This window comes from Lithobates pipiens, unplaced genomic scaffold (genome assembly GCF_037356315.1).
Source record: "Lithobates pipiens isolate NorthernLeopardFrog02 unplaced genomic scaffold, aLitPip1_a1.2 Scaffold_3, whole genome shotgun sequence".
NCBI lineage: Eukaryota > Metazoa > Chordata > Amphibia > Anura > Ranidae > Lithobates > Lithobates pipiens.
The window spans coordinates 80,143,407-80,171,008 of NW_027507790.1; the positions used below are offsets into that span (position 1 = coordinate 80,143,407).

At 42.6% G+C, this 27,602-nt stretch overlaps 1 protein-coding gene across 1 annotated transcript in view; it reads left to right on the forward strand.

The window, feature by feature from the left end:
* HIP1R (huntingtin interacting protein 1 related) overlaps positions 1-27,361 on the forward strand; it is a 227,164-nt gene extending 199,803 nt beyond the window's left edge. Inside the window, exons 21-32 of the mRNA XM_077461870.1 lie at positions 69-176; positions 261-397; positions 1,044-1,154; positions 7,604-7,662; positions 10,048-10,078; positions 11,476-11,538; positions 18,619-18,719; positions 18,825-18,930; positions 21,832-21,955; positions 22,030-22,091; positions 22,516-22,710; positions 24,733-27,361. Of these exons, the coding sequence (XP_077317996.1) occupies positions 69-176; positions 261-397; positions 1,044-1,154; positions 7,604-7,662; positions 10,048-10,078; positions 11,476-11,538; positions 18,619-18,719; positions 18,825-18,930; positions 21,832-21,955; positions 22,030-22,091; positions 22,516-22,710; positions 24,733-24,780 (1,145 nt within the window). The 3' untranslated portion in view covers positions 24,781-27,361. The remainder of the gene's footprint in view (positions 1-68; positions 177-260; positions 398-1,043; positions 1,155-7,603; positions 7,663-10,047; positions 10,079-11,475; positions 11,539-18,618; positions 18,720-18,824; positions 18,931-21,831; positions 21,956-22,029; positions 22,092-22,515; positions 22,711-24,732) is intronic.
* The last annotated feature ends 241 nt before the right edge of the window (positions 27,362-27,602 follow it).

The window sequence follows — 27,602 nt, forward strand, 5'->3', positions numbered from 1 at the left end:
GTAGCTATTTTTCTGTAGGTTATGCCTAATGCTTGTTTTTAATATGACAATGTGATTCCCTCCTTCAGATGCCTCAGATTTAGTTGGAGCTCTTGCACAATTTGCACATTTAACTGCAGACACCATTGTAAACGGCAGCGCTACCTCACACTTGGCTCCACCAGACCATGGAGACCGTAAGTTCATCTCTCCTTGCTATGGTATGTTTTTGTACTGTTGCCCCCTTTTTTTTATACATATTAGGCATATCTTTGTTTTAGGGCTGAATGACAGCTGCCGGGAGTGTGGAAATCAGAGTTTACAATATCTGAAGGAGTTGAAAGACAAACAGTCCTTAAAAGAAGCAGATCTGGGGGAAGTTAGAAGGACATTACAGAATATACTTGGACTGGGAGAGGTATACTTTTCTTGTCTTTTTTTTTTTTAAGATAATTAGCATAATAGTTTTTCATGTGCACCGATTTGTGACAGAAGTGCTGCCATTTCAATGTTGTTAGTTTGATCTGTAATATTTATTTATTTAATTTATTTATACGTACTGAATGCAGAGCTTATTTCTATACTAAAAATGAATATTACTGGAATACAGTCTACTTGCTCAGTAGTTCAGGTTTTCATCTATGCATTGATGAAATGCACCAATACGCCCCACTTACTTTTGTGAGTAATATGTTCTAAGAACACCTGATTGTGATGCAGAAAAAAGGATTCTAAAACACTGCAATTGCTGGCTCCTTGTAGTCTGTCATCTACAGAAAGCCTGATGTATCACAGCCACCAGCTAGATTCAAATCTGCTGATCTCTCCAAATATCTTGCACAGTCATGCCAGGTTTTTAGTATTTAGCCTCTGACTTCTCTATATATCCCTAGAGGGATTCCACTAAAGGACACTGTATGCGGCCTTTCCATCTTTTCTGTACCCATGTAAATTATCTTCATCATTTGCAATAATAAGCACATTTTGGCACCTTACAAGATTTAAATCCCAGTATTGTCTTACTTTTAAAGCTGCTTAGTTACATGAAACATTTTGTTTTCCAGGAATTGAGGCCCAAGAGCTTGGATATCAGACAGGAAGAGCTGGGTGACATGGTGGATAAGGAGATGGCATCTACTTATGCTGCTATTGAAGATGCTGTTCGAAGAATTGAGGTGAGCCAGCTGCGTTTCTAATGTGTGTGTGTGTGTGTGTGTGTGTGTGTGTGTGTGTGTGTGTGTGTGTGTGTGTGTGTGTGTGTGTGTGTGTGTGTAAATGTTTTAAATAGTAGAAGGAAAGGTTAACAGCACTTGCTAATAAGATGAACTCCAGCAAGAGCCCTGCCCTTCAGGCTCAGTATATAGCAGAAAGTCTAAATGAAGGGTTGCAGCGTATAAAAAATGTATTTAGGTTCAACAATGACAATACATTTGGGCAACCATTTCTAACAATAAGCAAAAGCAAAAAAAAATTAAGAAACTCTTTGAAAACACATCAGATTTCAATAGAGAAAAATATCATGCTGGATATCTATACTAATATGGACTGGGTAATTTTTTTAGGAATGAAAGTATGCCACATTGTTTGATGGAAATGAAAATTATCAACCTACAGAGGGCTGAATTCAAAGATACCCTGAAAATAAAAGTGAAAAAATTATGCAGTGGGCTAATCCATTTTGCTGAAATGTTGTTATTACAAACTCACGTCTTGTATGCATTCATGATAATGTCAGGGCATGCTCCTAGTGAGACGAAGGATTGTGTTCTGGGGTATTTCCTCCCAGATCTAGACTAGGGCATTGCTGTGATTCTGAACAGACTGAGGTACAACCTAGCGGCGTTGAATGGATCGAAACATAATGTCCCAGAGGTGTTCTATTGGATTTAGGTCAGTCCAGCGTGGGGAGCTTATCAATTCCTTAATCTTCCAGGTACTGGCTGCATACTCTCACCACATGAGATCGGGCATTGTCACGAAGGAGGAACCCAGGACCCACTGCACCACCTTAGGGTTTGACAGTGGAGCCAAGGATTTAATCACAATACCTAATGGCAGTCAGTGTGCCATTGTCTAGCCTGTAGAAGTCTGTGTGTCCCCCCCATGGATATGCCTCCCCAGATCATCACTGAGCCACCACCAAACCAGTCATGCTGAACGATGTTACAGGCAGCATAACGTTCTCCACAGCTTCTTCAGACTCTGTCTGTCACATGTGCTCAGGGTGAACCTGCTCTCATCTCTGAAAAGCACAGGGTGCCAGTGGCGGACCTGCCCGTTCTGGTGGTCAGTGGCAAATGTCAGTCGAGCTCCATGGTCCTCGGCATTGAGCACAAGGCCCACTAAAGGATGTCGGGCCCTCAGGCCACTCATGAAGTCTGATTGTTTGGTCAGAGACATTCACACCAGTGGCCTGCGGGAGGTCATTTTGTAGGGCTCTGGCAGTGCTCATTCTGTTCCTCCTTACACAAAGGAGCAGATACTGGCCCTGCTGATGGATTAAGACCTTCTATGGCCCTGTCCAGCTCTCCTAGAGTAATTGCCTGTCTCCTGGAATCTCCTTCATGCTCTTGAGACTGTGCTGGTATGCACGGCAAATGTTCTGGCAATGGCATATTGATGTGCCATCCTGGAGGAGTTGTACTGCCTGTGTAACCTCTCTAGGGTCCAGGTATTGCCTCATGCTATCAGTAGTGACACTGACCCTAGCCAAATGCAAAACAAGTGAAAAACGGTCAAAAAAGATGCGTCGGTGACCTCCACCTGTAAAACCATTCCTATTTTGGAGCTGGTCTCATTGTTGCCCATCTAGTGCACCTGTTGTTAATTTCGTTAACACCAAAGCAGCTGAAACTGATTAATAACCCCCTCTGCTCATTAACTGACCAGATTAATATCCCATGAGTTTAATTGACTTGATGCTATACTCTGATTAAAAAGTGTTCCTTTAATTTTTTTTTTTTTGAGCAGTGTATTTAATCACCCAAGGGACATTTTAAAAACGATATAAAAATACTGTCTATGCTGGGCACTGCTCAGAAAATCTTTGTGTATGGGGATAAAAATGGGAGGCTGCTCTCATGGTTATCCCGAGGACATTTTACCAGCGCCCATATTGGCAGGGTCAGAGACGAGGGGGGGACCCCTATCACGGACCCGGAAGAGATCCTGACTAGGTTTGTGTGCTATTATAGCGCCTTATATTCCACTAGGGTAGACTACGATGACTCGGCTCTGCTGGCCTTCCTGGACAGGGTGGAACTTCCTGCCCTGTCCCGGGGGGCAGTGGACCACCTGGAGAGGGACATATCGTTGGAGGAGGTTCAGGTTCCAATGGCCCAAATGCAGGTGGGGAAGTCCCCGGGGGCGGATGGTATTCCCGTAGAATTTTATTCCACTTATCAGGAGATGGTTGCCCCTAAGCAGGGCCAGATTAAGAACATCATGGGCCTGGTGCTGAGGATTTTGGTAGGGCCTTTTATAAACAAGTAAATAAAAATGCAAACTTTTTTTTGTTATAACAAATTAAATTTAAAGAGAGAGAGGGAGGATGAGAGAGGGAGAGAGAGAAAGGGGATGAAAGAGGTGTGAGGGGTAAGGGATCGAGGATGAGAGAGAAAGGGGGGGGTGAGAGAAAGAGGATGCACATGAGCATGTGTGGGAATGACATCAAGGCAAGTGACCGAAAGGCACAGAACCGAGAAGGAAGACCGGGTGAAGATGTTAGTGCCCAGGCCCCACCGGATTGATCACAGCACAGCACTGGAGGGCTCAGTCTGACAATTTAAGTGTACCCTAATGTGCTAATATGCTGGGCATACTTGTACATTATGGCATAACCTACCCCAGGGCCTCTAAAAAGTAGTAATGTTCGAAAAGTTTACTACTGCTTTAATATCACGAGCCTCTCATGGGGCCCCCTACTGACCCTGTGGCCCTTGGGCAGTGCCTAAGTGCATAGTTGTCAACATTTCAAAAATATTTTCAGGAACGCTTTTTTACAATTGCTAGATTTAGAGTAGCTGACATCCCCTATGTTCCTCTATACATCACAATAGTAATTACAAAATTAAATAAATACTAATAATGGGGCAGAACAAATATGAGGACTGTGAGATTTCCTTTAGTTGAACTGACAAAAGTGTGCCCATTCTAGAGCTGGTAACATTGAGGATATTCAGTATAATTTTAAAGAACAGTTTTTGTGGGTAAGAGGCATAGGGGAGGAGTATGGATGGTATAAAAGTGGGAAGTATGTGCAGGTGAGGGAGAGGAATGTGGAGGGTCTAACAGTGGGCACTATGTACATGAGGAGTGCAGAGGGTATGGCAGAAGGCACTATGTACAGGAGAGGAGTGTAGAGGGTATGACAGTGGGCAGTATGCACAGCAGAGGAGTGTAGAGGGTATGACATTGGGCACTATGTATAAGAGAACAGTGTGGAGGGTATAACAGTGAGCAATATGTACAGGAGTGTGGAGGGTATGACAGTGGGCACTATGTACAGGAGAGAAGTGTGGAGAGTAGGACAGTAAGCAGTAATTACAGGAGAGGGGTGTGGAGGGAGGGTATGACGCTGGGCACTATGTATAGGAGAGGAGTATGGAGGGAATGACAGTGAGTAGTATGTACAGGAGAGGAGTGTGGAGGGTGTGACAGTGGGCACTATGTATAGGAGAGGAGTATGGAGGGTATGACAGTGAGTATTATGTACAGGAGAGGAGTGTGGAGAGTATGACAGTGGGCACTATGTATGGGAGAGGAGGATGAAGTAATCTGGGAAGGAAAAATGTAAAGGTTTGTGGAAGGATGTTTAGGGACTGCGTAGTGGTTAATCGGGCCATACATGGATTGAAATTACACCAATTAAGCAGAGACCATAGTCGATCTTCGTGTCGGTCCGTTGGGGGTTTGCCCCTTCTAGGACAAACGCTGCAGTCTGCCTTGAGGCAGCTGGAGTGGGTTCTTTGGACGACCTTGGCAATTTAGTGTACAGAGGGCCTGGCGCACGCCCTGGGCTTCCACTGCCGACTAGGACGACACTTAGGGTGTGGGGGTTGGCCAGGAGACGGTTTATTAGGCCAGGAGTCTGGTCACCCCGGCAGCCGCTGTGGGGGAACCCTGTGTTCCCGCATTTTCGGACTGTACCTGACCCGATGGTGTGGGTGCGCTACGGGGTGAAGACGGTAGGAGACATGATCATGCATGGAAGATTGGAGTCGTATGGGGAACTCGCCACCAAATTTAAATTACCCGGGTGGATGTACTTCCGCTACCACCAACTACGACATGCAGCCAGGGCGCAGCTGCCAGAAGTCACGTGCCTCTCTATGGACCCCATGGAGGAGCTATTGACCCAGGACCAGCTCTCCAAGCCTCTCTCGTCCTTATACATCTCGCTAATTAGTGTGGACTCTCCTAAGATGGAGAAATTGTGGGAGGCCTGGAAGAGGGATATTCCTACCCTGGCGAGAGAGGATTGGAATGACTGCTTTGAGGATAGCCTAGGCCTGGTGATTTCATCTAGGGATAAAGTAATACAGACCAAGTTTCTACATAGTTTATTATACCCTGCAGCGCCTGCACAGACTGTACCAGCAAAGAGACCCTGCCTGTACCAGGTGCAAAACGGATATGGGAACGTTCTTCCATATGTTCTGGAGCTGCCCGGTTGTGGCCGGCTTCTGGACTGACGTGTTTGACATCATTGATGAGCGTCTTGGCTTGTCCCTACCCCGGTCCCCGGAGCTGGCTCTTCTTGGCATTCAGGAGGAGGACCAGCGGTCTCGCTACTCCAAACTCCTGGTAGCGTTTTTGCTTTATTATGCCAAGAAGGCCATTCTCCTTCGCTGAACTTCTGCTTCCCCCCCGTCGGTGGCTTTGTGGGATGACATCATTAATAAGGCCCTACCGTTATACAAAATGACATATATAAGTAGGAAGTGTCCTAAGAAATTTGACGGCATATGGCTGCCCTGGACGGGAGGAGATAGAGGGGGTATATAGAAACCAGAACTGCTACTGCTGGGTCCGTAGGGGATGGTCTCCCTCCCTCGTCCCTTCCTTTCCCCCTCTTCCTTTTCTTTCCCTTGTCATGCTCCTCCTCTTGTTCCCCTTCTCCCTTTGTCTTCCCCTTTGCTACCCGCCCTCCCCTCCCTTCTACTCCCCCCCTCCCTTCTACTCCCCCCCTCCCTTCTACTCCCCCCCCCCTCTTCCCCCCCCCCCCTCTTCCCCCCTTGCAGGATCTGATGGGGGGTACAGTGGCTACCTTGTTACATTGACTGTTCTGCGGTATCTGGGTGTCCACTGGCCTCACCTGGTTAATGTCGGAGAAGTTTGTACAAAAAAATCTTGTATTCCACGTGGAGTATACTGTATTCCTATTCCTTTCTTGCTGTACGTTTTTAACACTGTTTTTCTGGATTGTAACTTGTATGTCAACTATCAATAAAGCGAACTTTATTCACCGTGAAAAAAAAATACTGACCTCTGTGATTGCAGGGGCACTGTGATGGAGGATAGATAGGGACACTGTAATTATTACAGTGCCCCCATTATAGGGCAGACCCCTTTATGTAACAGTACCCCCTTAACAGGGCAGTTCCCTTTATATCACAGTTCCCCCGTAACAGTGCAGTCCTCATATCACAGTACCCTCTTAACAGTGCAGTCCGCTTTATATGATGGTGCTCCCTTTTTACATTATAGTGCCCCTGTTACAGAGCAGTCCCTGTTACATTAATGGAAAGGGGAGAACTGTAATGTAAAGGGGGGCTGTGATGTGAAGGTAAACTGAGGACACTGTGGGACTGCTTTAAAGGGGGGGACTATGATGTAAGGGGGGACTGTGGATACTGATGTAAAGGGAGAACTGTGCTGTACAGGAGGGGTTGTAGTGTGAAGAGGGGCTGAGGACAAACTCTGCAATTATCCTATCCCCTGACCCATCTAACATAACCACAACTCCGCCCCCAAACCCTGCTCTGCAGTCCGTGGGAAAATTGGCTGCCATGAAACCGGTCTCTGGTGCTAAAAAGGTTGGGGACCACTGGAGGCAATAAAACTGCATGTCAAGATTTTTTTTCTGTAATGTTTTGAAGTACACAACTGTCTTTCATATTGTTTGGAAATAGGTCATCGTGGTTACTGCTCATCTGACTAGGAGAATAAAAGACTTAAGTTCATTGTGGCTGATGTTTATTTTCATTAGTCAGAGTGCCCTTTCTGGTTCTACATGTTGTCTGCTTCTTGATAACTTGTCCTGATTCATCAAGCCTCTTTGTATTGCATAACCTCCCTGTTACTACAGCACTACAAGGTGTGTCTGGTATGGAAATTGAGTTCTCTCATCCGATTTTCAGGCACTTTACCCAATTAAATTAGTTCACAAATAACATGCTAAACGCAAAGGTGGGTAAGATTAACAGGGCCCTTATTTATATTTGCCTACTTTTTATTGATCAGTATAGTAATGTTTATAAACATAACCATTTATTTTTATTCCAGTTGTATTCAATTTTGATAGTGTCTGTCCTTTCACCTTTCTAGTGTAAAATAAAATGCTTTGCCATTAAAAAAATAAAAATAAAAACTTTTCCAAAATTGATGTGGTGTTCCCTGACAGGAAATGATGAACCAAGCTCGGAAAGACAGCTCTGGAGTCAAGCTAGAAGTAAATGAAAGGTCAGTTATTGCATCAGTCTGATTCAGAAAAGTCTCATGAGCATTTTCTACCACAGTAAAATATAGCTAAAGTTCATTTTCTTTCTTGTTCATTGATGGGCACAGGAATTCAGATACAGTTTGGTTATACTGCCACCTACAGAAGGATTAAACACTGTCAAACAGAACAATTGTACGCCAGCTCCTAGTATAATCCCTCCCATACCTAGCATACTCTGTTTTTTTGCTAGTGTCCTGGGAAGATGCATTTTCTATTTAGCTCTGCTGAGAACATCTAAACTTTTGGTAATTTTTCTCCTCTTCTATGGACTTTAGATTCCTACTACATCGCCGCTTGATCTGGTCCCTGTATAGCAGCTATCTTGTTTGGCATTTCCTAGCTATAGAGGCTGTACCTGTTCCCTGCGGGACTAGATATGTGTAACTAGCCAGGAATATGATCTTTGGGCCTCAGTAACGGGAAGCTGCCTGACCTGTTGCACCCTTGGACCCTTTTCAAATTTCCTTTCTCTACCACCTAATCCCAGTAGGGGGTGACTCTGAGTGACTGAATTCTGACATCATCCGCTGGGTGTAGTATCGCTCATACTTTGAGCACTGTTTACTGCCAGTCAACATAGGAGGAAGAGTTATCCAGCTGCTGCTCCTGCTTGCAAGCCACATCACCAAACTCGTAGGCCTTTGAACTTTTACCACTGCCCACCTGTAGTGAATTGCTGCTTTGCCTCACACTTTGGGCCTAGTTGCATTACCGATATGCTGCCACAACATGCCTGCACAGAGACACATGGGGACAATCCTGCTGCTATTGGTGACTCTATCCCATAATCCCACAGAGGTTCCGAGGGTATCTACTTCTTAAGAAACCAGCACCGCTAATCTGGAACCTGGTATTCCCAATGTTAGTGGGTCTTCATCAGTGTCTCCCTCATCTCTGTAGGGTGGGGCTGAGTCCACAGCACTGCCCCCCTGGGACCTCGACGACCATTCAGGACTTGTTGACAATGTATGCCCAACTCCTTGCGCATATTGATTGCAGAAGGGTGGCATTGTGTTGCAGTGCCAAACCAAGTCCAAGCTTTATTCTGCAAGCAGACCTGGATTTGAAAACCTTCAAAGCCTGGGGACAAGCACTCTCATAAGGGGAGCCCCCAATTCCTTAAGTGGAGGAGATGATTACTGGCTTTCACAGACGTTTGAACCAAGGAGATTTGGGTCCACAGTGTGGTGGTTCGAAGTTACAAGCTAGAATTTCAGAAACTTCCCTCTCCGTGCTTTATGATCTCAAATGTGTTTTTGAAATTAGAAAGATGGGCAGTCTTTTTTTCAGACACTATTGTCTACTCTCACAAGGGGTGATCACGTCAGGCTGGCCCAGAAGAGTTTTCATTTTACAGTTTCTTCTTGAGCCTCTTTATGATTCACAAGCCGAATGGTGATTTTCATCCAATTCTGGATTGAAATAGACTCCTCCAGGTGCAAACATTCTGAATGGAACCTGTCTATTCGGTAGTTGCCTCTCTACAGCAGGGGGACTTTCTGTTGTAAGTGGATATCAAGGACTCTTATGTAAACGTCTCAATTTTCCAGCCTCACCAACAGTTCCTGTGTTTTGCAGTAGAACTGGAATTTTCAGTATGTAGCCTTGCCATTCAGCTAATCACCTGCTCCCAGGGTACTCACTAAGATGTTGATCCAGTCTTGGGTTTACTACGTACCCAGGGTATTACTGTTACCAGTTACTTTGGACAATCAAATAGTCAAGCAGCAGTCTGCTCCACTACTGGAATTTATTGGACATTGGACTGTACAAACATTGGAAAGTTTTGGGTGGGTCCTTCAAGGGGTTATCCTTTGCTCAGTTTCATTTCAGGGCCCTTCAACATGTCTTTTCAGATTGTAAGTAGAGAATGCAGTTGCTGGACCATGATAATGGTAAACAGGACAAATGGAGAGGGTGAATCTCCCTAATGGATGCACACAGACAGCAATAAAAAACTGGCATGCGCTCTAACCAATCTCCACTCTATCCAAAACAAAAAAGTTTTGCCACAAGTTATAATTTAACTTGTAGAAGCAGATTTTTGGTGCCAAGTCTCAATCTTCATTTTTTAAAAGTGATAAGTGGACACAATATAAAAAAAAAGGAAAACAGTGGGACTGAGCTCCACTTCAAATGTATGCAATTTATCTGTGATTTAACCTGTAGCATTTGGGGATCTGTTAGTCTTTTTGACACATGACTTTCACTGAAATTGTATCCAATTGTGAATTGTATTCCCTATATGTTTGTTTGAACTATCCAGGACTTTAACAGGTTTGCTTTAACATTGAATAAAATTAACATTTTGTGTTTTGTTCATTTTGTTTTATATCTTTGGACAGGATCCTCAACTCATGTACAGACCTAATGAAGGTGAGATTTTTATTTGTTGTTTTAACAGTTTAAGAACCTTTTGAAATGTGGCAATTTCACTCCTGGGTGCATTTCGCTGCCTTCTAGACATTGTGATAAGAAGGCTCATTCTCTCAAAACTGATTTCACTCTCACTATGCAATCTCAACAGATTTGTTTTAATAAGCATTTTTTTATTCTGACACCAAACAACAAAATTACTCAGAACCCCCAAACATTGTTAGGGAATAAAATGGTGGTCATTGGAACTTTTTATGTTGCGCAATATTTGCACAGTAATTTTTCAAACGCGATTTTTTTTTTTTTTTTTAAGAAAAAAAAACAAACAAAAAAAAAACCCAGTAAAGTTAGCCCATTTTTTTTTTTTTTTTTATAATGTAACGGATGATGTTTAGCTGAGTAAATAAATATCTCACATGTCATGCGCACACTCGTGGTATGGTGCCAAACTTCGGTACTTCAAAATCTTCATAGGCGACGGTTGAAATTTTTTTCAAGGTTATCTGTTTAGAGTTAGAGGAGGTCTCATACTAGAATTGTTGCTCTCACTCTGTTCGCGTGATACCTCATGTGTGGTTTAGACATAATTTACATATGTGTTTGCTTCTGCGTACGAGCTTGCGGGAGTACTTATTTATTTTTTAAACTTTCCCTTTAACAAATTGTATTTTATCACTTTTATTCCTATCACAAGGAATGTAAACATCCCTTGTAATAGGTATGGTGCATGACAGGTCCTCTTTATGGAGAGATGTGGGGTCTATAAGACCCCACATCTCTCCTCCAGGCTGGAAAGAATCAGATCAACAAAATGACAATGCTGATGCTTTTCTAGCCGACATCTCGGCTTTGTTTATGTGCGGGCCAGGCGTGACGTCATAACATCATACCCGGCCCTCCGAGAATCATAGAGATTGCAGGGGACCATCTGTCCCCTCAAATCTCTATGCCTCTCTTCCGGTGCCGGCCGATTCGTTCTCCGGGTCCCTGATCACACGGGAGAGCCCAGAGAAACACCGAGGGTGGGGGGAGGGGGGGTTTCTCCTCCCGTCGCCACTAAGAACAATCAAGCGGCTGAATAACAGGACCTTGTGGCATCCATCCCTTACCCAACCACATATTCACTAAACCACCCAAGGGTTGTTTTTTTTTCTTTTTACATGTACAGTACATGCAGCATGAATTACAAATACATTTTATAAATATGCCTCTAGGTGTCACTGTTTAAATGCCTCAGAATTGTCATCACTCGCATACGCACAAACATACATACATACATACATACATACATACATACATACATACATACACACACACACACACACACACGTTTTTATAAAAATGTTAATGTATTCAAATTCCATATAAATGGCGATATCGGCTTCTTTCCATTGCAGGCCATTCGGCTGCTCGTGATAACCTCTACCGATCTGCAAAAGGAGATTGTGGAGAGTGGAAGGGTATGTTTAATTTATTTATTTTAATTATATAGTGCAGACATATTAACCACCTCACGTTCGGAGCTTTCTTTTGGTGGTATTTAATCATCACAGGGTTTTTTTTATGTTTTTCTATATGAAAGAAAAAATATTGAACATAAAAAAAAAATATTTTCTTAGTTTCTGTTATAAAGTTTTGCAAATACATATTTTTTTTCTTAAATTAGGCCAAAGTGTATTCTGCTACATTTCTTTGATAAAAAAATAACCCAAATCACCACCCAGACCCAGTTAGACTGACAGCTGGTATAATAAAAAGGAGTGTATGTGTCCGGCGCCCTACGCTGGCCTGATTGGGGGGGTGGGAGAGATTTTTTTTTTTTTTTTGCTGCTGCACACAGATATATATACAGCATCTCACAAAAGTGAGTACACCCCTCACATTTTTTATAACTATTTTATTATATCTTTTCATGTGAGAACACTGAACAAATGACACTTTGCTACAGTGTAAAGTGGTGAGTGCGCAGCTTGTATAACAGTGTAAATTTGCTGTCCCCTCAAAATAACTCAACATACAGCCATTAATGTCTAAACCGCTGGCAACAAAAGTGAGTACAGCCCTAAGAGAAAATGTCCAAATTGGGCCCAAAGTGTCAATATTTTGTGTGGCCGCTATTATTTTCCAGCACTGCCTTAACCCATTTGGGCATGGAGTTAACAAGAGCTTCACAGGTTGCCACTTAAGTCCTCTTCCACTCCTCCATGACGACATGGAAGGCCACAGGATAAGGAGCATCTTACCATCTTCCCTGGCTGTGGCGATCAGATATTATCCACCACGGTCCAGAAAACAACACACCTTGTTGTAGGCAGGTCACAGCATCTTGCCATCTTCCCTGCGTCCATCAGATCCCATCCAGCAAGCGACACACCATGTCATCAGGTCAGTTCCAAATCAAATCATCAATGCCAATGATGCCATTATCTGCTGTTCTGAGGGACAGATCCAATTCCGAGATCACCATATAGTGGGATCTCTGGATTGGATCTGTCCCTGAGGACAGCAGATAATGCAAAGTATGGGTGGAGCGGTGATGACATCACTCCCATGCATGTGTGCGGGAGCCCTCGGTTACAGCATGGTTCTCTGAAGGTCTGGCACAGCATGCACCGATGACATAAACGGCTGGGTCTAGTGTGACTATCTCTTGAACGGTGCCCGTTTAGGAGATATTTATTTTACCTACAGGTAAGCTTTAATATAGCAAAGGCTGGGCCAACTCATTATTGAACCCTACGGACTTTGATTGGGATGCCATTAAAGTTCATGTGTGTGTAAAGGCAGGTGTCCCAATACTTTCAGTAATATGGTGTATGTCTTTAGAATTTAACTTTTATGAGGCATGGCTCACATCATCTGATGCATCTTTATGAACAGCACTATTAAAATGTTTGCATTTCTTTAACCAGTTCCCGACTGCCTGGCGTACATATACTGCGGCAGGGCGGCTCTATTGCGCAAAATTAGGTACCAAGGGTTTGGCAGTAACCATTAAGGGGCAGGCGCGCTGATTGGCCAAAGAGGGAGCCAATTAGCGGGCCTGGAGGACATGTCTGCCAGCTACACGCGATCGCTTCCCACAGAGACAGAACGGCGCTCTGCTGATATAAACAAGCAGACCGCCGTGCTGTCAGGAATGGACTTTCTAAACTAGTGTTCCTGCTAATCAGGAACAAGGATTACAGTGTCAATGCAGTAATCCTACCCCCCCCCCCCCCATCCAGGAAAAAAGCACAATTGGGGAATACACTTAACCCTTTGATCGCTCCTGATGTTTACCCCTTCCCTGCCAGTGTCATTTAAACAGTCTCACCTATTTCCATTAAAATCAATAAATTCTTTCACACCAGGGCAGTGTGCTGGCAGGGTGGTGAAAAAACGCCCCTCTCCATTAAAATTAATGGAAACCTCTTCAAAAGCGCTCAGTGTTTTTACTGGCAGTTTAGAAGCGCCTCAGTGTGAAAGGGGCCTTACTGTGTGGGGGACAGATGCACTCGAGGACGAGAGACATCAGTGTTCCTGACAGGACGATCTGCCTTGTTTACATAGGCAGACCATCCTTCTGTCTCTCCAGTGAGGGATCGCAGGTGGCCATTGCGGCTGCCAGACCCGCTGATTGGCTTCTGCTGTGTCCAATCACAGCAGGAGCTTGGCTCCGGCACCACGCATGCACGCCTCAGAGCCCTGCATGAGAATCTAGAGATTTTGTGCTTAAGGGCTGCCCTGCTGCAGTAAATGTATGTGGGGCGGTCCTTAAATGGTTAGAAGGTGTGTTCAATAAAGATATGAAACAGAATTGTTTTTTTGCGTGTTACTAGCTTAAAGAGGAGTTCCCCTGGAAAAAAAAAAACAACCATTAAAAGTCAGCAGCTACAAATACTGCAGCTGCTGACTTTTAATAATGGGACACTTACCTGTCCCAAGGTCCAGCGATGCGGGATAACGAAGCCCCACTTGTCGTTCTCTCCCCCCCCCCCATCTCGGCGGCGCCGGCATTCTAACCGTGAAGCCACAGCCGGGCATCCACTGCCGGGCACCCACTGCGCATGTGCACGTGGCGCCATGATTGGCTGCACAGTCATCTGGGACCTGTTACGTGTCCCAGATGACCGACAGGAGGGAGGGGGCAGAGCTGAGCCCTTCCTGCGCCTAGGGGAAGTGATGTCACCAGCCCAGGCACTGAAGGAGGCAGACTACGAGGGACCCCCTAGCAACAGGTATTTAGAGGCGAGTTAAAAAAATAAAAATTTCCAATTTTTTTTTTTTATTATTATTTTTTTAAAGAATTTTAATGAATAGTTTTTTTTTTTTCTGTGGAACACCACTTTAAGTACAAGATTGGGATAAGATCAAATTTTATGGCAAATTACTGCAGAAAACCAGTTCATTACAAGGGGTTTACATTCTTTTTCTGATCGCTGTATGCAGAGGTGGGCCTTCCTATACGGCGCCGCATACATCCACACCTGTGTTTGTGTCTTGTGCTCCACAGCATGCCTCCATATGGAGACCAAGCTATCGCCTACAGTTCTAAGTCTCATACTAATGGCCAGGAGCTTGAAAAATATGCTGTGATAGCCTTTTATTGACTATCACAGAAAGTAGTAGCCGTAAAACCCTCCCCTGTACTTTCTCTTCTAGATAGAGAAAAAGCTAAAATTAATCTTTTGCTCCTTTCTAGAAGAAAATAATTGAATCCCCCCAAAAAAAGTATGTGTGAACAAAAAATAAATTAAACTTGTTTGATCATGGCTTGATGTATGTTGGTGTTAGTATTACTTATTAGTGTCAACATGTTTAGGTGGGATTGAAAAAAAAAGTTTTCTATTTAGTTTTGGCGCCAGTGCCTTAGATAGATGACGATAAAAAAAAAAAAAAAATTAGCACTATTGTTTCTGGTCCCTGCTACGGGTACAACAAGTGACGCATATACTCTATATATGGGATTGCTGTGAGTGTCAGGAGTAGGAGAATTCGTTTTCTGGTGGGTCATGGTAATGGCAAGAAATATACAGCTGAAATCTATTTATTTTTCAATATTTTGGGACACTTTTACTTTTCTTTTCATAATAAAAATTTAGAAGCTATCCATTAGCATTTATGACCAAATAAAATCCCAAAACAAAACAAGGTACAATTCACTTAGATACACTAAGTAGTCGTAGTGATATGTACAGTTTTACCAACACATGCCAAACCCGTCATGTAGGGTGGTTAAAGGCCAACTTCACTTCAAACTTACTGCACATATTGTCCTAGGTACCATTCAAACCCAGTGCAGCAAGGCAAGATTGTTAACCACTTGGTCACTGGGCTGTCTGTGCTTCATACCCTTTTATAACATTTTGACATCTTAATTTTCACTTAAAGTGGATGTAAACCTGATTCATGAAATTTGAGCTGGGCACATATATTTGCAGTTTTCTTATCTCTCTTCAAAGCCCCAAGTCCTGTGGCTTTCTCCTGCTCCATTCTTAACCAGTTTGAATTTTGTGTCAGAGTGTGTGCTATAAATGGATTAGCAGAGAGCCTGTCTATTCAAAGCACAGCTCTGCAAGTCTCTGTGCCTATGTGGTTTGGGGGTGTATGCCTTTCCTCCAATCCGCTGCTGCCAAGAATCCACTCCCAGTGCTGAACAGGAAGAGAAAATCTATAACAGGATCTGCACTTTATAAAGAATATATAAAGCTGAAGACAGCAGATAAACAAATCTCCCTACATACGTTTTAAATGTATAATACTGTGTATCATCTGAGGCTGTTCACTTCACTGGGTATAGGAGAGAGTGTACATCCAACTTTAACCACTTAAGCACCGCCGCATGTAATTATACGTCGGCACAATGGCACGGACAGGCACAATCACGTACCCGTACATGCCTGCCTTCCAGTGGGTGGCGGTCCGATCGGACCCCCTCCCGCTGGCTGCGGCAGTCCGTTTCGCTTCAAGAGTGATCCGGGATGAGGGTATGGCCGTTGGTTTCTGCCCATCCTCTCTCGATCGCTCCTGGCGAATGAGAAGCTTCCCCTGCCTGTGTAGTGTAAACACAGGCAGGAGGAAGTGATGTCTCTCTCGTCGGGGCGGTCTTTTTAACCGGATGGCGAGGAGAGAAGATGACATAAGTACACCAACACTACACTGACACGTAGGTACACATAGGCACACTTTAACCCCCAGTCACCCCCTGATCACCCCCCTCCCAGTCAGTGTCACTGATTGCAGTGATCATTTATTTACTGATCACTGCATTTGGTGTCAGTTGTAACTGTAAAAACTGTCAGGGCAGTTAGTGTTAGTGTTAGGTCCAGGGTAGCCCCCCTACCCCCCCAATAAAGGTTTAACCCCCTGACTGCCCCCCAGGTAACCCTTTCACCCCCTTTTGCCAGTGTCACTAAGCAATCGTTTTTCTGATCGCTGCATTAGTGTCACTGGTGCCGCTAGGTAGCTAGTTATTTTTTAGGTTCACCGCCAGGTTTTTATAGTGTTAGGTACCCCCACGTACTACCTAATAATAAAGGTTTTAACCCCCTGATTACCCCTAGAAATAACCCTTTCACCAGTGATCACCATATAAGTGTCACTGGTGACGCTGGTTAGCCAGTTAGTTATTTAGGTTCCCCGTCAGGTTTTCATATAACGTCAGGGACCCCCATATACTACCTAATAAAGGTTTTAACCCCCTGATTGCCCCTAGTTAACCCTTTCACCAGTGATCACCGTATAAGTGTTACGGGTGACACTGGTTAGTTAGTTTGCTTTTTATAGCATCAGGGCACCCACCATTTATTACCCAATAAAGGTTTAACCCCCTGATCACCCGGCGGGTGATATCAATTAGGTTTTAGGTCAGATAGGGTCTGCGTCGCCCCAGGCAGCGCTAGGTTAGTGCCAGTACACTAACACCCACGCGCAAAGCATACACCTCCCGTAGTGGTATAGTATCTGAACAGATCAATATCTGATCTAATCAGATCTATACTAGTGTCCCCAGCAGTTTAGGATTCCAAAAAAACGCATTGTTAGCGGGATCAGCCCAGATACCTGCTAGAACCTGCGTTTTGCCCCTCTGCCCAGCCCACCCAAGTGCAGTATCGTTCGATCACTGTCACTTACAAAACACTAAACACATAACTGCAGCGTTCGCAGAGTCAGGCCTGATCCCTGCCATCGCTAACATTTTTTTTTGGTAGCGTTTTATATTTAAATCCTGAAGGCAGTGCTTGGTTTTCCGGGTCCCGTACGTGGCTAGGCTCCCAAAAAGTGCCCCACATGTGGTATCCCCATACTCAGGAGAAGCAGCAGAATTTATTTTGGGGTGTAATTTCACTTATGCCCATAGCATGTGTGAGCAATATATCATTTAGTGACAACTTTGTGCAAAAACAAAAGTTTGTAATAATCCCGCAATTTGTGCCAAAATATAAAATATTGTGATGGTGATTGGGTTTCGGGGTGCCGTACGCGGCTAGACTCCCAAAAAGTCCCACACATGTGGTATCCCCGTACTCAGGAGAAGCAGCAGAATATATTTTGGGGTGCAATTCCACATATAACTATGGCATGTGTGAGCAATATATCATTTAGTGACAACTTTTTGTAAACTTTTTTCTTTTTTTTGTCATTATTATCACTTGGGACAAAAAAAAAATATTCAATGGGCTCAACATGCCTCTCAGCAATTTCCTTGGGGTGTCTACTTTCCAAAATTGGGTCATTTGGGGGGCGGGGGTTGTACTGCCCTGCCATTTTAGCACCTCAAGAAATGAGATAGGCTGTCATAAATTAAAAGCTGTGTAAATTCCAGAAAATGTACTCTAGTTTGTAGACGCTATAACTTTTGCGCAAACCAATAAATATACGCTTATTGACATTTTTTAGACATGTGGCTGAATACATTTTGGCCTAAATGTATGACTAAAATTGAGTTTATTCGATTTTTCTTATAACAAAAAGTAGAAAATATCTTTTTTTTTTTTTCAAAATTTTCTGTCTTTTTCCATTTATATCGTAAAAAATAAAAATTGCAGAGGCAATAAAATACCATCAAAAGAAAGCTCTATTTGTGGGAAGAAAAGGACGCAAATTTAATTTGGGTACAACATTGCATGACCGCGCAATTACCAGTTAAAGCAGTGCAGTGCGAAATTGTAAAAAGACCTTTGGTCCTTAGGCTGACAATTGGTCCAGGGCTGAAGTGGTTAAGTAATTTTCAAAATAGTGATGTATAAATACAACTAATGCATACAGTATACAGTGTGTAACTAGAATAAAGCTATATATTGCATACATATTACATTGTAATTGGTGTGTGGGGGATTATAATGTGTCTAGTATGTAAATCTATAATATTTATAGGTCATTGTTGTTTTGAAGCTAATCATATATATAGATTTGAGTTAATCGTTTTATGTTTTATTTTGTATTGATGAATTGTAGTATGTGCACAGAAGTATGACAAAAATATTGAGAGGTCTCATTTGAGACCATGCTTACTTTATTTCCAAGAGCTTACTGTCACTTTGATATCTATTGTTCAGGGAGCAGCAACAACACAGGAATTTTATGCCAAGAACTCACGCTGGACGGAAGGACTAATATCTGCATCAAAGGCTGTGGGATGGGGAGCCACCCAGCTAGTGTAATAATCTACGACATTAATAACACTTAATTGCTGTCTTCGAATACTATGGGGGATACTCTGGGTTAGGTGACAATTAATGTGTATTTTTTTTTTTCTTTTTAGGGAATCTGCAGACAATGTTGTTCTTCGTAAAGGCAAATTTGAAGAACTTATTGTTGGATCCCATGAAATTGCTGCTAGTACAGCACAGCTGGTGGCTGCATCAAAGGTAAACTTAAGCCAGTGGTGTCCAATTATTTATCTTCCTGGGCCGCATTGGAAGAAGAAGAATTATCTTGGGTCACACATAAAATACACTTAACAATGAATCTGGGTACACAAGATCCAAATATCAGCCAGTTCAGCAGAAACTGGCCAACATTCAGTACGTGTGTACAGCTGCCTGTCTAACAGAAGCCAGTTCTGAGAACTGGCATGCTGGTAAACCAGCAGCTGAAACTGCGCTGGCAGCCAATGGTTGCGAGCTCTATCTAATCAGTTTGTTCTGGCTTGGGACTGCTCTACAGCCTTCACTTTTCCTGGAATATTTGGGTCTGGTCCTGAGCACATCCTAAGCGAAGGTTTTCTTTCCAGAAAAGAAAACTCTCTCTGTGCCCACACTCAAGATTGAGATCAAAAAGACATCCTAAATTAACTTTCTCCATGAAAGTTCTAGGCCTTATGGTAGCCTCCTTCTAGGCTGTACTATTCACCCTATTTCAGTCAAAACTTCTCTAACACAACAACTTGTTATTAAATTAAAAAAGAAAGCTACACTAGAAATCATATGGTGCAAAATCATATCATTATCATCATAACATAATTCTTCCACCCTGTGTACAAATTATTGATATAACCACAAATAATACAATAAAGAAAACATAAACTAATTAAAAACGTGAACAGTCCAAAAAAAAAAGGGGGGGGGAGGAAGATAAGATGATGAGGCTTCAGTCCATATAGATGACTCCGTACAAAACACCCTCAAAGTATGTAGCAAGTGCACCCAGAGAAAGGAGTTCCTCCACCACTAGATTCAGTGAGGCTTACCAGCTGACAAGATCTCTTTTTAGGGAGATCATACGTGCTCGCAAACAAAACCATCAATCCGGTCCCTTTAAAAGACACTGCTGATATCTCCAACTCGTGTATCCCCTCCTCAGAGAGTCTCCCGTTTCACCACAATCCTTTAATGAGATAAAACATAAAGGTTCCCATAGCGTAACTCCATATAAAACTTTTATTTAAACAATATAAAACAGATTGCAAACTCACAATTTCAGCCGCATACAAGCGTGTATATACAGTAACGAGCCAGCCGGCTCTCTCTCGCTCACACTGCCCGTCCTTCCTAGACCAACGGGGAATGGCGGTGACGCCAGCACGCCGCTCAACCCTACATCGTTTTGTCAAAGCTGACTTCTTCCTTGGAACAACTTGTTAACCTGGAAGAAGCAGGAGGTCCTGCTAGTCTTTCAGACTGGAGAGGAGTTTCAGTCCCTCATGGTCCAGGGAACATGGTCACTTGTGGAAGATTAGCTTCCCACCAACATCCTAGAGCTCAGAGCAATACAAATGGCTCTGCAACACTGGACCTGGTTCTGCAAGGACATCCAATCAAGGTGCAGTCAGACAATGCAAAGGCTGTGGCACTAATTAAACATCAAGGGGGCACCAGAGGTCATGCAGCCTTGAAGGAAGCAAGCCAGATAATCTCGTGGACAGAAACTCACTGTCCTGTGATATCTGCGGATTTCAGCCACCATCTGGATAAAGGTAATTGGGTCCTTGACCTAGATATCTTCATTCAGGTATGTCAGAACCGTGAGACTCTGGATGCCTCCAGATTTGAAAATAACAATTTACCTCTGTCTGTGACCAGAACCAAGGATCTTCTGGCATTGGCTTTGAATGTCTTGAAATTCCCTGGTCTCAGTTCAGACTAATCTTTGCCTTTCCCGCATTGTGAGTTCTACCCCCTCAAAAAGTAAAGCAAAAGAGGAAGAATGCGATTCTGATTGCACCAAACTGGTCCAGAAGATCCTGGTACATAGACCTACTCGGACTTCTAGCAGATGACCTCCAGTCTCACCCCAGCAGGCCAGATCTGCTGACTTTTGTCCCTCTATTCATTCTGCTTCTCAGTCTCTGGCTTTAGCGGCATAGGTATTGAAGCCGGGTCTGAGATGGAGATAGAGGGTCTCTGAGTTTTTATACCTTGCTGAAGGAAAAAAAAAAGCCACTTACCAGAAAGATCTTGCCTGGAAATCCTTCTTTGCGTGCTATAAACACAGGCAATTTAAGCCCAGAAATTACACTGTGCTTCACATTCTGGCCTTTCTACAATCTGGTATTGACCAGGACTTGGCCTTAAGCACTCTGAAAACACAGGTCTTGACCTTTTCCATTTCTTTTGTAAGACCTCTATTTTCGCGCATCCTTGTAAAAACCTATATTCAAAATGTATCTCGCATCAAGTCCGCCTTGCACCTGTGCTACCTTGGGGACTCAATTTGGTGTTTTTTTACTCTGCAGAAACCATCCTTTGAACCCATCAGGGATATCCCCTAAATTACCTCTCCCACAAAGTAGCCTTTTTGGTTGCTATCGTGTCTGTCAGATGTGTCTGAGTTGGTGGCTCTCTTTTAAGGAGTCATTCCCCATACTTCACAATTTTAACCTATTCCATATTTTGGAGTACAATACAGGACACGGGACACCCGCCTCTCCATTCCTTGGTTACTCTGCAATGTTTGCTACAAAACTGAGGACTCACAAAGTGGGTTGGGTTATAGGGGGGTTCCCAAGGGGTGTGCCCTCAAAAACTTTGCAAGCTTATATCCCAGGGTCTATAAATACTTTGCCTATGTCCTGTACTTTACTGCAAGATATGGAATTCACTGGTAAATCAAATCTTGAAATCAGATCTTTGAATATAGAGTCTGTCCTGTACCGTACTCCAAGATATAGACGTGCATATAAGTCAAAATTCTGCAGTATTGCAGTAATAACTTACAGGCTAGGTGAAGTATTTTTGATCAAACCTAAATCACCCTGTGTTATCTGGAATGATTCAGCACAAATTCCTTGCAATTGTTTTTAAAGCTTTGTATGTATTGTATCACTATAGGTGAAGGCAGATAGCAACAGCAAGAACCTGTCTAAACTGCAGCAGTGCTCCCGCCACGTGAATGATATGGCAGCCAATGTAATGGCTTCAACAAAGTCAGGCCGAGAACAGATTGAAGATAAAGGTTTGTTTACTAGAGAGTGACCGAATAAGGTGCTTCCAGAAATTAAAATCTGAGTAATAACATGTTTCCTGCAGATACCATGGACTTCTCTGGAATGTCTCTAATTAAGCTAAAGAAAGAAGAAATGGAAACCCAGGTAAAACGTAACTGCTTGTCTTTGTTATCATTTCTTTGAAAGACTGGCCAGGCCTTTCTCAAATTTTATCTGCATAACCTGAAATTGTAAAAATGAAAATCTAATTTAAAACGTCCAGATGCTTCAGGATGGAATATTTTTCTACACAGTGTAGTGTAAATGGTATTTATTTTTTTATTTCATGCAACAACAAAAGAAGGATGTTTCAGATAGTCCATTGTTTTGCCTTTTGTTCATTTCCATACTGTACACCTATAGATCCAGCACTGTATGACCAGTTTGACCAGCTAGTTGTTGGGGTTCACTGTGCATTTGGTGCTACAAAGTACAGTACCTAAATTGGCCTATGTGGGGACCATTTTACCTTTTTACAATTTAAGAACAGCTTTTGACATTTAAAATACTGTTTTTAATATTACTCCAGGTTAAAGTCCTTGAGTTGGAAAACATGCTGCAGAATGAAAGGATAAGACTTGGGGAGTTGAGGAGGAAGCACTATGCCCTGGCAGGAGTGTATGATGAAACAGATGAAGCCGTAAAACCAACACAGAAACCTGGAATTCTGAAGAAGCCTCAACTGCCACAAAAACCCAACATTCCGCCCAAGGGAGATTACAAGGTATGGTGAACCACAATAGTAGGCTGTATTTCTGAAGTGTTACTCTCACTGTCACTTTGTTGCCGTTGTATCTGAAACTCCACTTCACTATTACATGCACGTTTTGTGGCAGATATTTCCCTATATAAAACAGTAATGGATAGTTTTTAATTCTAGCCTTTTTTGCAGTGTTTTGCAGAGCGACTTCAGTATGTTTTGGATTTTTGTGATGCCAAACAAAGATGCAAAAATATGAATATATATATAATTTTTTTTACAGTAATACCTTGGATTATGAGCATAATTCGTTCCAGAAGAATGCTTGTAACCCAAAGCACTCGTATATCAAAGCGAGTTTCCCCATGGAAAATAATGAAGACTCAGATAATCCTTTCCACAGCCACTGCTGGTCTATGCAGTACCGCATGTGGCCAGAGGTGCCGGAGATGCTCTGAGACCACTCGGAGACACTCAGAGAAACTCAGGAATCGAGCATCTCAGAGCTTCACTGGCGCCCCCACACCCCTTGTCCAATGTGGTACTGTACCCCCAGCGGCTTGAATCCTGCTAGTCTTGTAAGAACGCTCCCAAAGTGAGTCAGGATATAAAAAATAAATAAAAATAGCTTGTATTGCGACACGCTCGTAAACCACGCTACTCTCAATTCGAGGTTCCACTGTAGTAGGGAGGCTTTAGGCAGGTGTGAAAAATGCTGTAGATTAAGCATGCTTTCAGAAATGTGTGTGGTGGTTATTTTTTTTATCAATTAACACAATAAAAAGTAAATGGGGGGGAAAAAAAAGATAAATTTAATTCAATATTTGGTGTGACCACCCTTTGCCTTAAAAAGGGCATTGATTCCTCTAGGTACACTTGCACACAGTTTTTGAAGGTGCTCAGCAGGTAGGATGTTCCAAACATCTTGGAAAACCGCAGATCTTCTGTGGATGCAGGCTGCCTCAAATCCTTCTGTCTCTTAGTGTAATCTCAGACGAGACTCCATGATGAGATCAGGGCTGTGTGTGGGCCAAACCATCACTTCCAAGACTCCTTGTTCTTCTTTACACTGAAGATAGTTCCTAAAGTGGTTTTAAATGCTCAAGGTGTGTTTTTTTTTTTTTTACCTTCTATGCATTCTATTCTATGTATGAAGGTAAAAAAAAAAAAAACCTTCTGTGTGCATTCGCCCCCCACAATACTCAGCTGTGCTCCCTCTCGATCCAGCAATGTGCACAAGAGATGAGCTTCTCCTGGGTTTTTCATTCCTTATTGGCGGAGACAGCGGTGGGAGGCATTGGCTGAGCCAATGAGGGGATGTCTTATGGACACACACAGCGGGGCTCGGGAGTAAGCACACATCAGTGCCCCAAGAGCAAGCAGCTTGTTATTGGGGGCACTGGTCCAAGAGGAGCAGTCAAGAGTGTCGGCAGGTTCGTGGCTGCTCTGTGCAAAACCATAACACAGAGCAGATAAGTATAGCATGTTTGTGTGTGGTTTTTAATGTCACTTTAATGACATTGGCTGTATGTTTGGGGTCATTGTCCTGCTGCAGAATAAATGTGGGGCCAATCCCACAACTCCCTGATAGTATGGCATGATTGATGAGGAAAATAATTGATGCTGGTTTGAAGCCAAAGCATTTTTACATTTTTTTTTTTTTCTCTCTCATGAAATGTCATGTTAAGGCCTTTATTACTGTTGTCAGGGGTTTCCCATGGCTGATTACAAGTTTTGTAAAAAAAATAAAAACTATGATGGATACCTGCAACATGAGCCACAGAAACCTGCAAATAACTATATGCCCCTGTAGCTGTGATTATGAAAGGTTTCTGGGACCAGGGTGAATTAGATTACACTTGTTACAAAGTTTGGAATAGGTTCTGTTTATTTTGTTTTATGAAATCCATGTAGCAAATCACTCAGGGCCCATAGCTGGATTACATGAAAAGTATTCTATTGTCCTTTAAACTGCTTGATTGTAGGGATGGGGAAGAAAAAAAAAGTGTCAGATCTGATCTTGATTTTTGCTTTTTTTTTTTCTAGATTGATAAAGATGATGGTGTCTATCAAGCAAACCTCATAAACTTCTAGCCTGTTACTGGGTACTGTGCGGAGAAAAGATGTGCATTTTCTGCTCACCATGCAGTGTGAACATCATCACATGATCCCTGGAATGTGCAGGAAATACTGTACTGCTGGCACTTTCTAGCCATTACATCTGTGTTCTATACAGATAGTCACTCTGGGTGGTTGGGTTTGCTTTTTCACCACTCGGCTGCTTATTTATATTAGAAAGAAGAGCAGATGTTTTATTTAGTTTTATTTTACTGTAGTGTTTTACATGTTCTTAGAGAGCCAGTCAAGATTGGGCTTAAGAGAAAATTTAGACACAGCCTTAAATTATTATCATTGTGCAAGAATTATAAGGTACTTGCCCCCTTATTTACCTTATCCTTAGTTGTCAGAGTCCCTCTTTTCAGCTTACATCAGGGAGTCAGTTTATTCAGTTCTTGCCTCTCGGCTAACTGATCTCCATTATTGTTTCCAAGCTCCAGCATCCTGTGTGTTAGGTCATGCAGTTGACAGTAACCCAGACTAAGCCCTTGTACACATGATCGGAGATTCCCACAACCAGATCCGTTGGATTTTGTCCGAAACTGCTGTATACACACACGGTTGGATGAAGTTGTCGGAAAATCCGATCGTTCAGAACGTGATGATGTAATTTCGTTACGACGGGACTATGTTCAGGCTAGTAGCCAATAGCTTTGATGTAGGAATTTGATCTGAGCATGCGTGGCACTTTGTCCGATCGGAATTCTCTACACATGATCGGAGCATTTTGTCGGAAAATATTTCCGGCAAATTGGAAAATTTGGTCCGACGGAAACAGTCCGATGCATACCACACACAGTCGGAATATTCGACAAAACGCTCCAATCGGACACATTCCGACGGAATCTCCGACCGTGTGTACAAGGGCTAAGAGCCTTTTCACGCCACGCCACCAAGGGCATCAGCGATAAAGCAGTGCTATTTTTAGCAGCAATATTCAGCTGTTAGCAGGGCGGTTTTAACCCCCCGCTAGTGGCCAAAAAGGGGTTAAATCCACCCGCAAAACACTGCTACACCAGTATCGCAGTGCTGCCCCATTGATTTCAACGGGAGCAGTGGTGAGTTCATCGCTCCAAAGAAGCTGCTGGCAGGACTTTTTCCTAACGCCCTGGCTTTCGCACTGGAGTGCATGGAGCTGCTTTTTTAGGGCATTTTGCAGGCGCTATTTTTAACGCTATGGCGCCTGCAAAACGCCCTCAGCGTGAAAGGGGTCTTAACGTGACCTTGCACCTCAGGCTCTGAAGCAGAATTATCAGAGGTGAAGTATAAATAAGAAGGCAAATATAAATCCTTCATGACTATTTCTATGCTATTATAATGGCTAAAGACTGAATATGCAGATTCTCTTTTAAGCCCAGCTGTGATTGTTTCTCTTTTTAAACTGCCCTTACACCAGCTAGAGCTTCCTTGGTTCTGATATGTTAAGAGTAGCAAATATAACCAATAACTGGGTAATACAAGGCCTTCCTAAACAATATGTTCAGTTTATATCCAATAGGGTTGCCCTCAGACTACATAATTAATGTTAAGTTTTGCTTATCTAGCAGGTCAAATTTAGGAAAAATACCTGGTGATTGGTCAGCTTTAGGACAGCAGTGTAAGCCATCAATTTCCGTTTAATGCGTCAAGGTTGGCCCAGCCATTTGTTGTGCAGTGACTTCAGCCTGTAGAAAGGAAGGTGCAGGACTGTGTGACAAATTGGGAATTCCAAGAGCTGGCAATGAGATGGGGTATACGCAAAGACCTATTCAACCAGAACCTCTGTTGTGAGTCAACAAATAATCCAAATGTGAGCTGTAAAGTTACAAAATAGAGACTACTATTATGTGTAGATGTTTAAAATCAAATGATTGTGTATATATTAAAAAAAAATATATATACTTTTAATTGTTTTTATTTTGCATTATGAGTGGTGGAGGGAGATGGAGAGAACAATGCAATATCACCAGTGGAGTGGTTGGCAGCTCCACCAACAATTAACAGTTTTCCAGTTCCTAGTCTTCCACTGCTTCTAGAATGCATTGCAATTACTGCTGATGTCTGTAACTGTAAGGATAAAATATTTCTAGTACGACACATTTGATCTATAATGTTCCGTCTTGCCTTTTTTTTTTGTTTGTAATCTTTTCTTTGTGCAGCTTTCAAAACGGGAGAGTGTAATACTCACATTTTATTTATTTACCTAGACATTTTCTATTCTGAACTGGGTCCACTTGTTTCTAGTTTTATCCGAGAGACAGTGACTTCATTCTCTAAGATTTCAATGCACATGATCGTTTTATATACCTTTTTATGCTACATAGAGAATCGCACAACTTCATGGCTATCAATCTCACCAGATAAGTTCTTTTTAGGTATACAGACAGAGAGCAGAATGTATTTTAGTGCTTCATTTTGGTCTTTTGTTGAAGTATTGTCTTTTTAATTGCCCACCAGGACATAGATTTATCATGTTGGTTTTCATACATCATCTTTGTTCTATGTTGCTTATATCTTGGGTTTTGTATCTTTGTAAATGTTAAAAAAAAAAAAAAGCAATAAAATTATGTGAATAGTTTGAAGTGGTCCTTGTTTTGGTGCATATAAAGTGCCTCTTGCGCTTTGTGTGAAATTACATGTGATGCTCCAGTTATTTTTGACATGATGAATGAGGTGACCTGATTGATCACCTTTATCCAGGGAGGAGACCTTTGATGTGCTAAGAAAAAAAATCAGTAATTAAACTTGTAAGTTCCGAGCTGCAAAGGTATACACATCTTAAAGCGATTTAAAAAAAAAAAAAAAAAAAAAATTTTTTA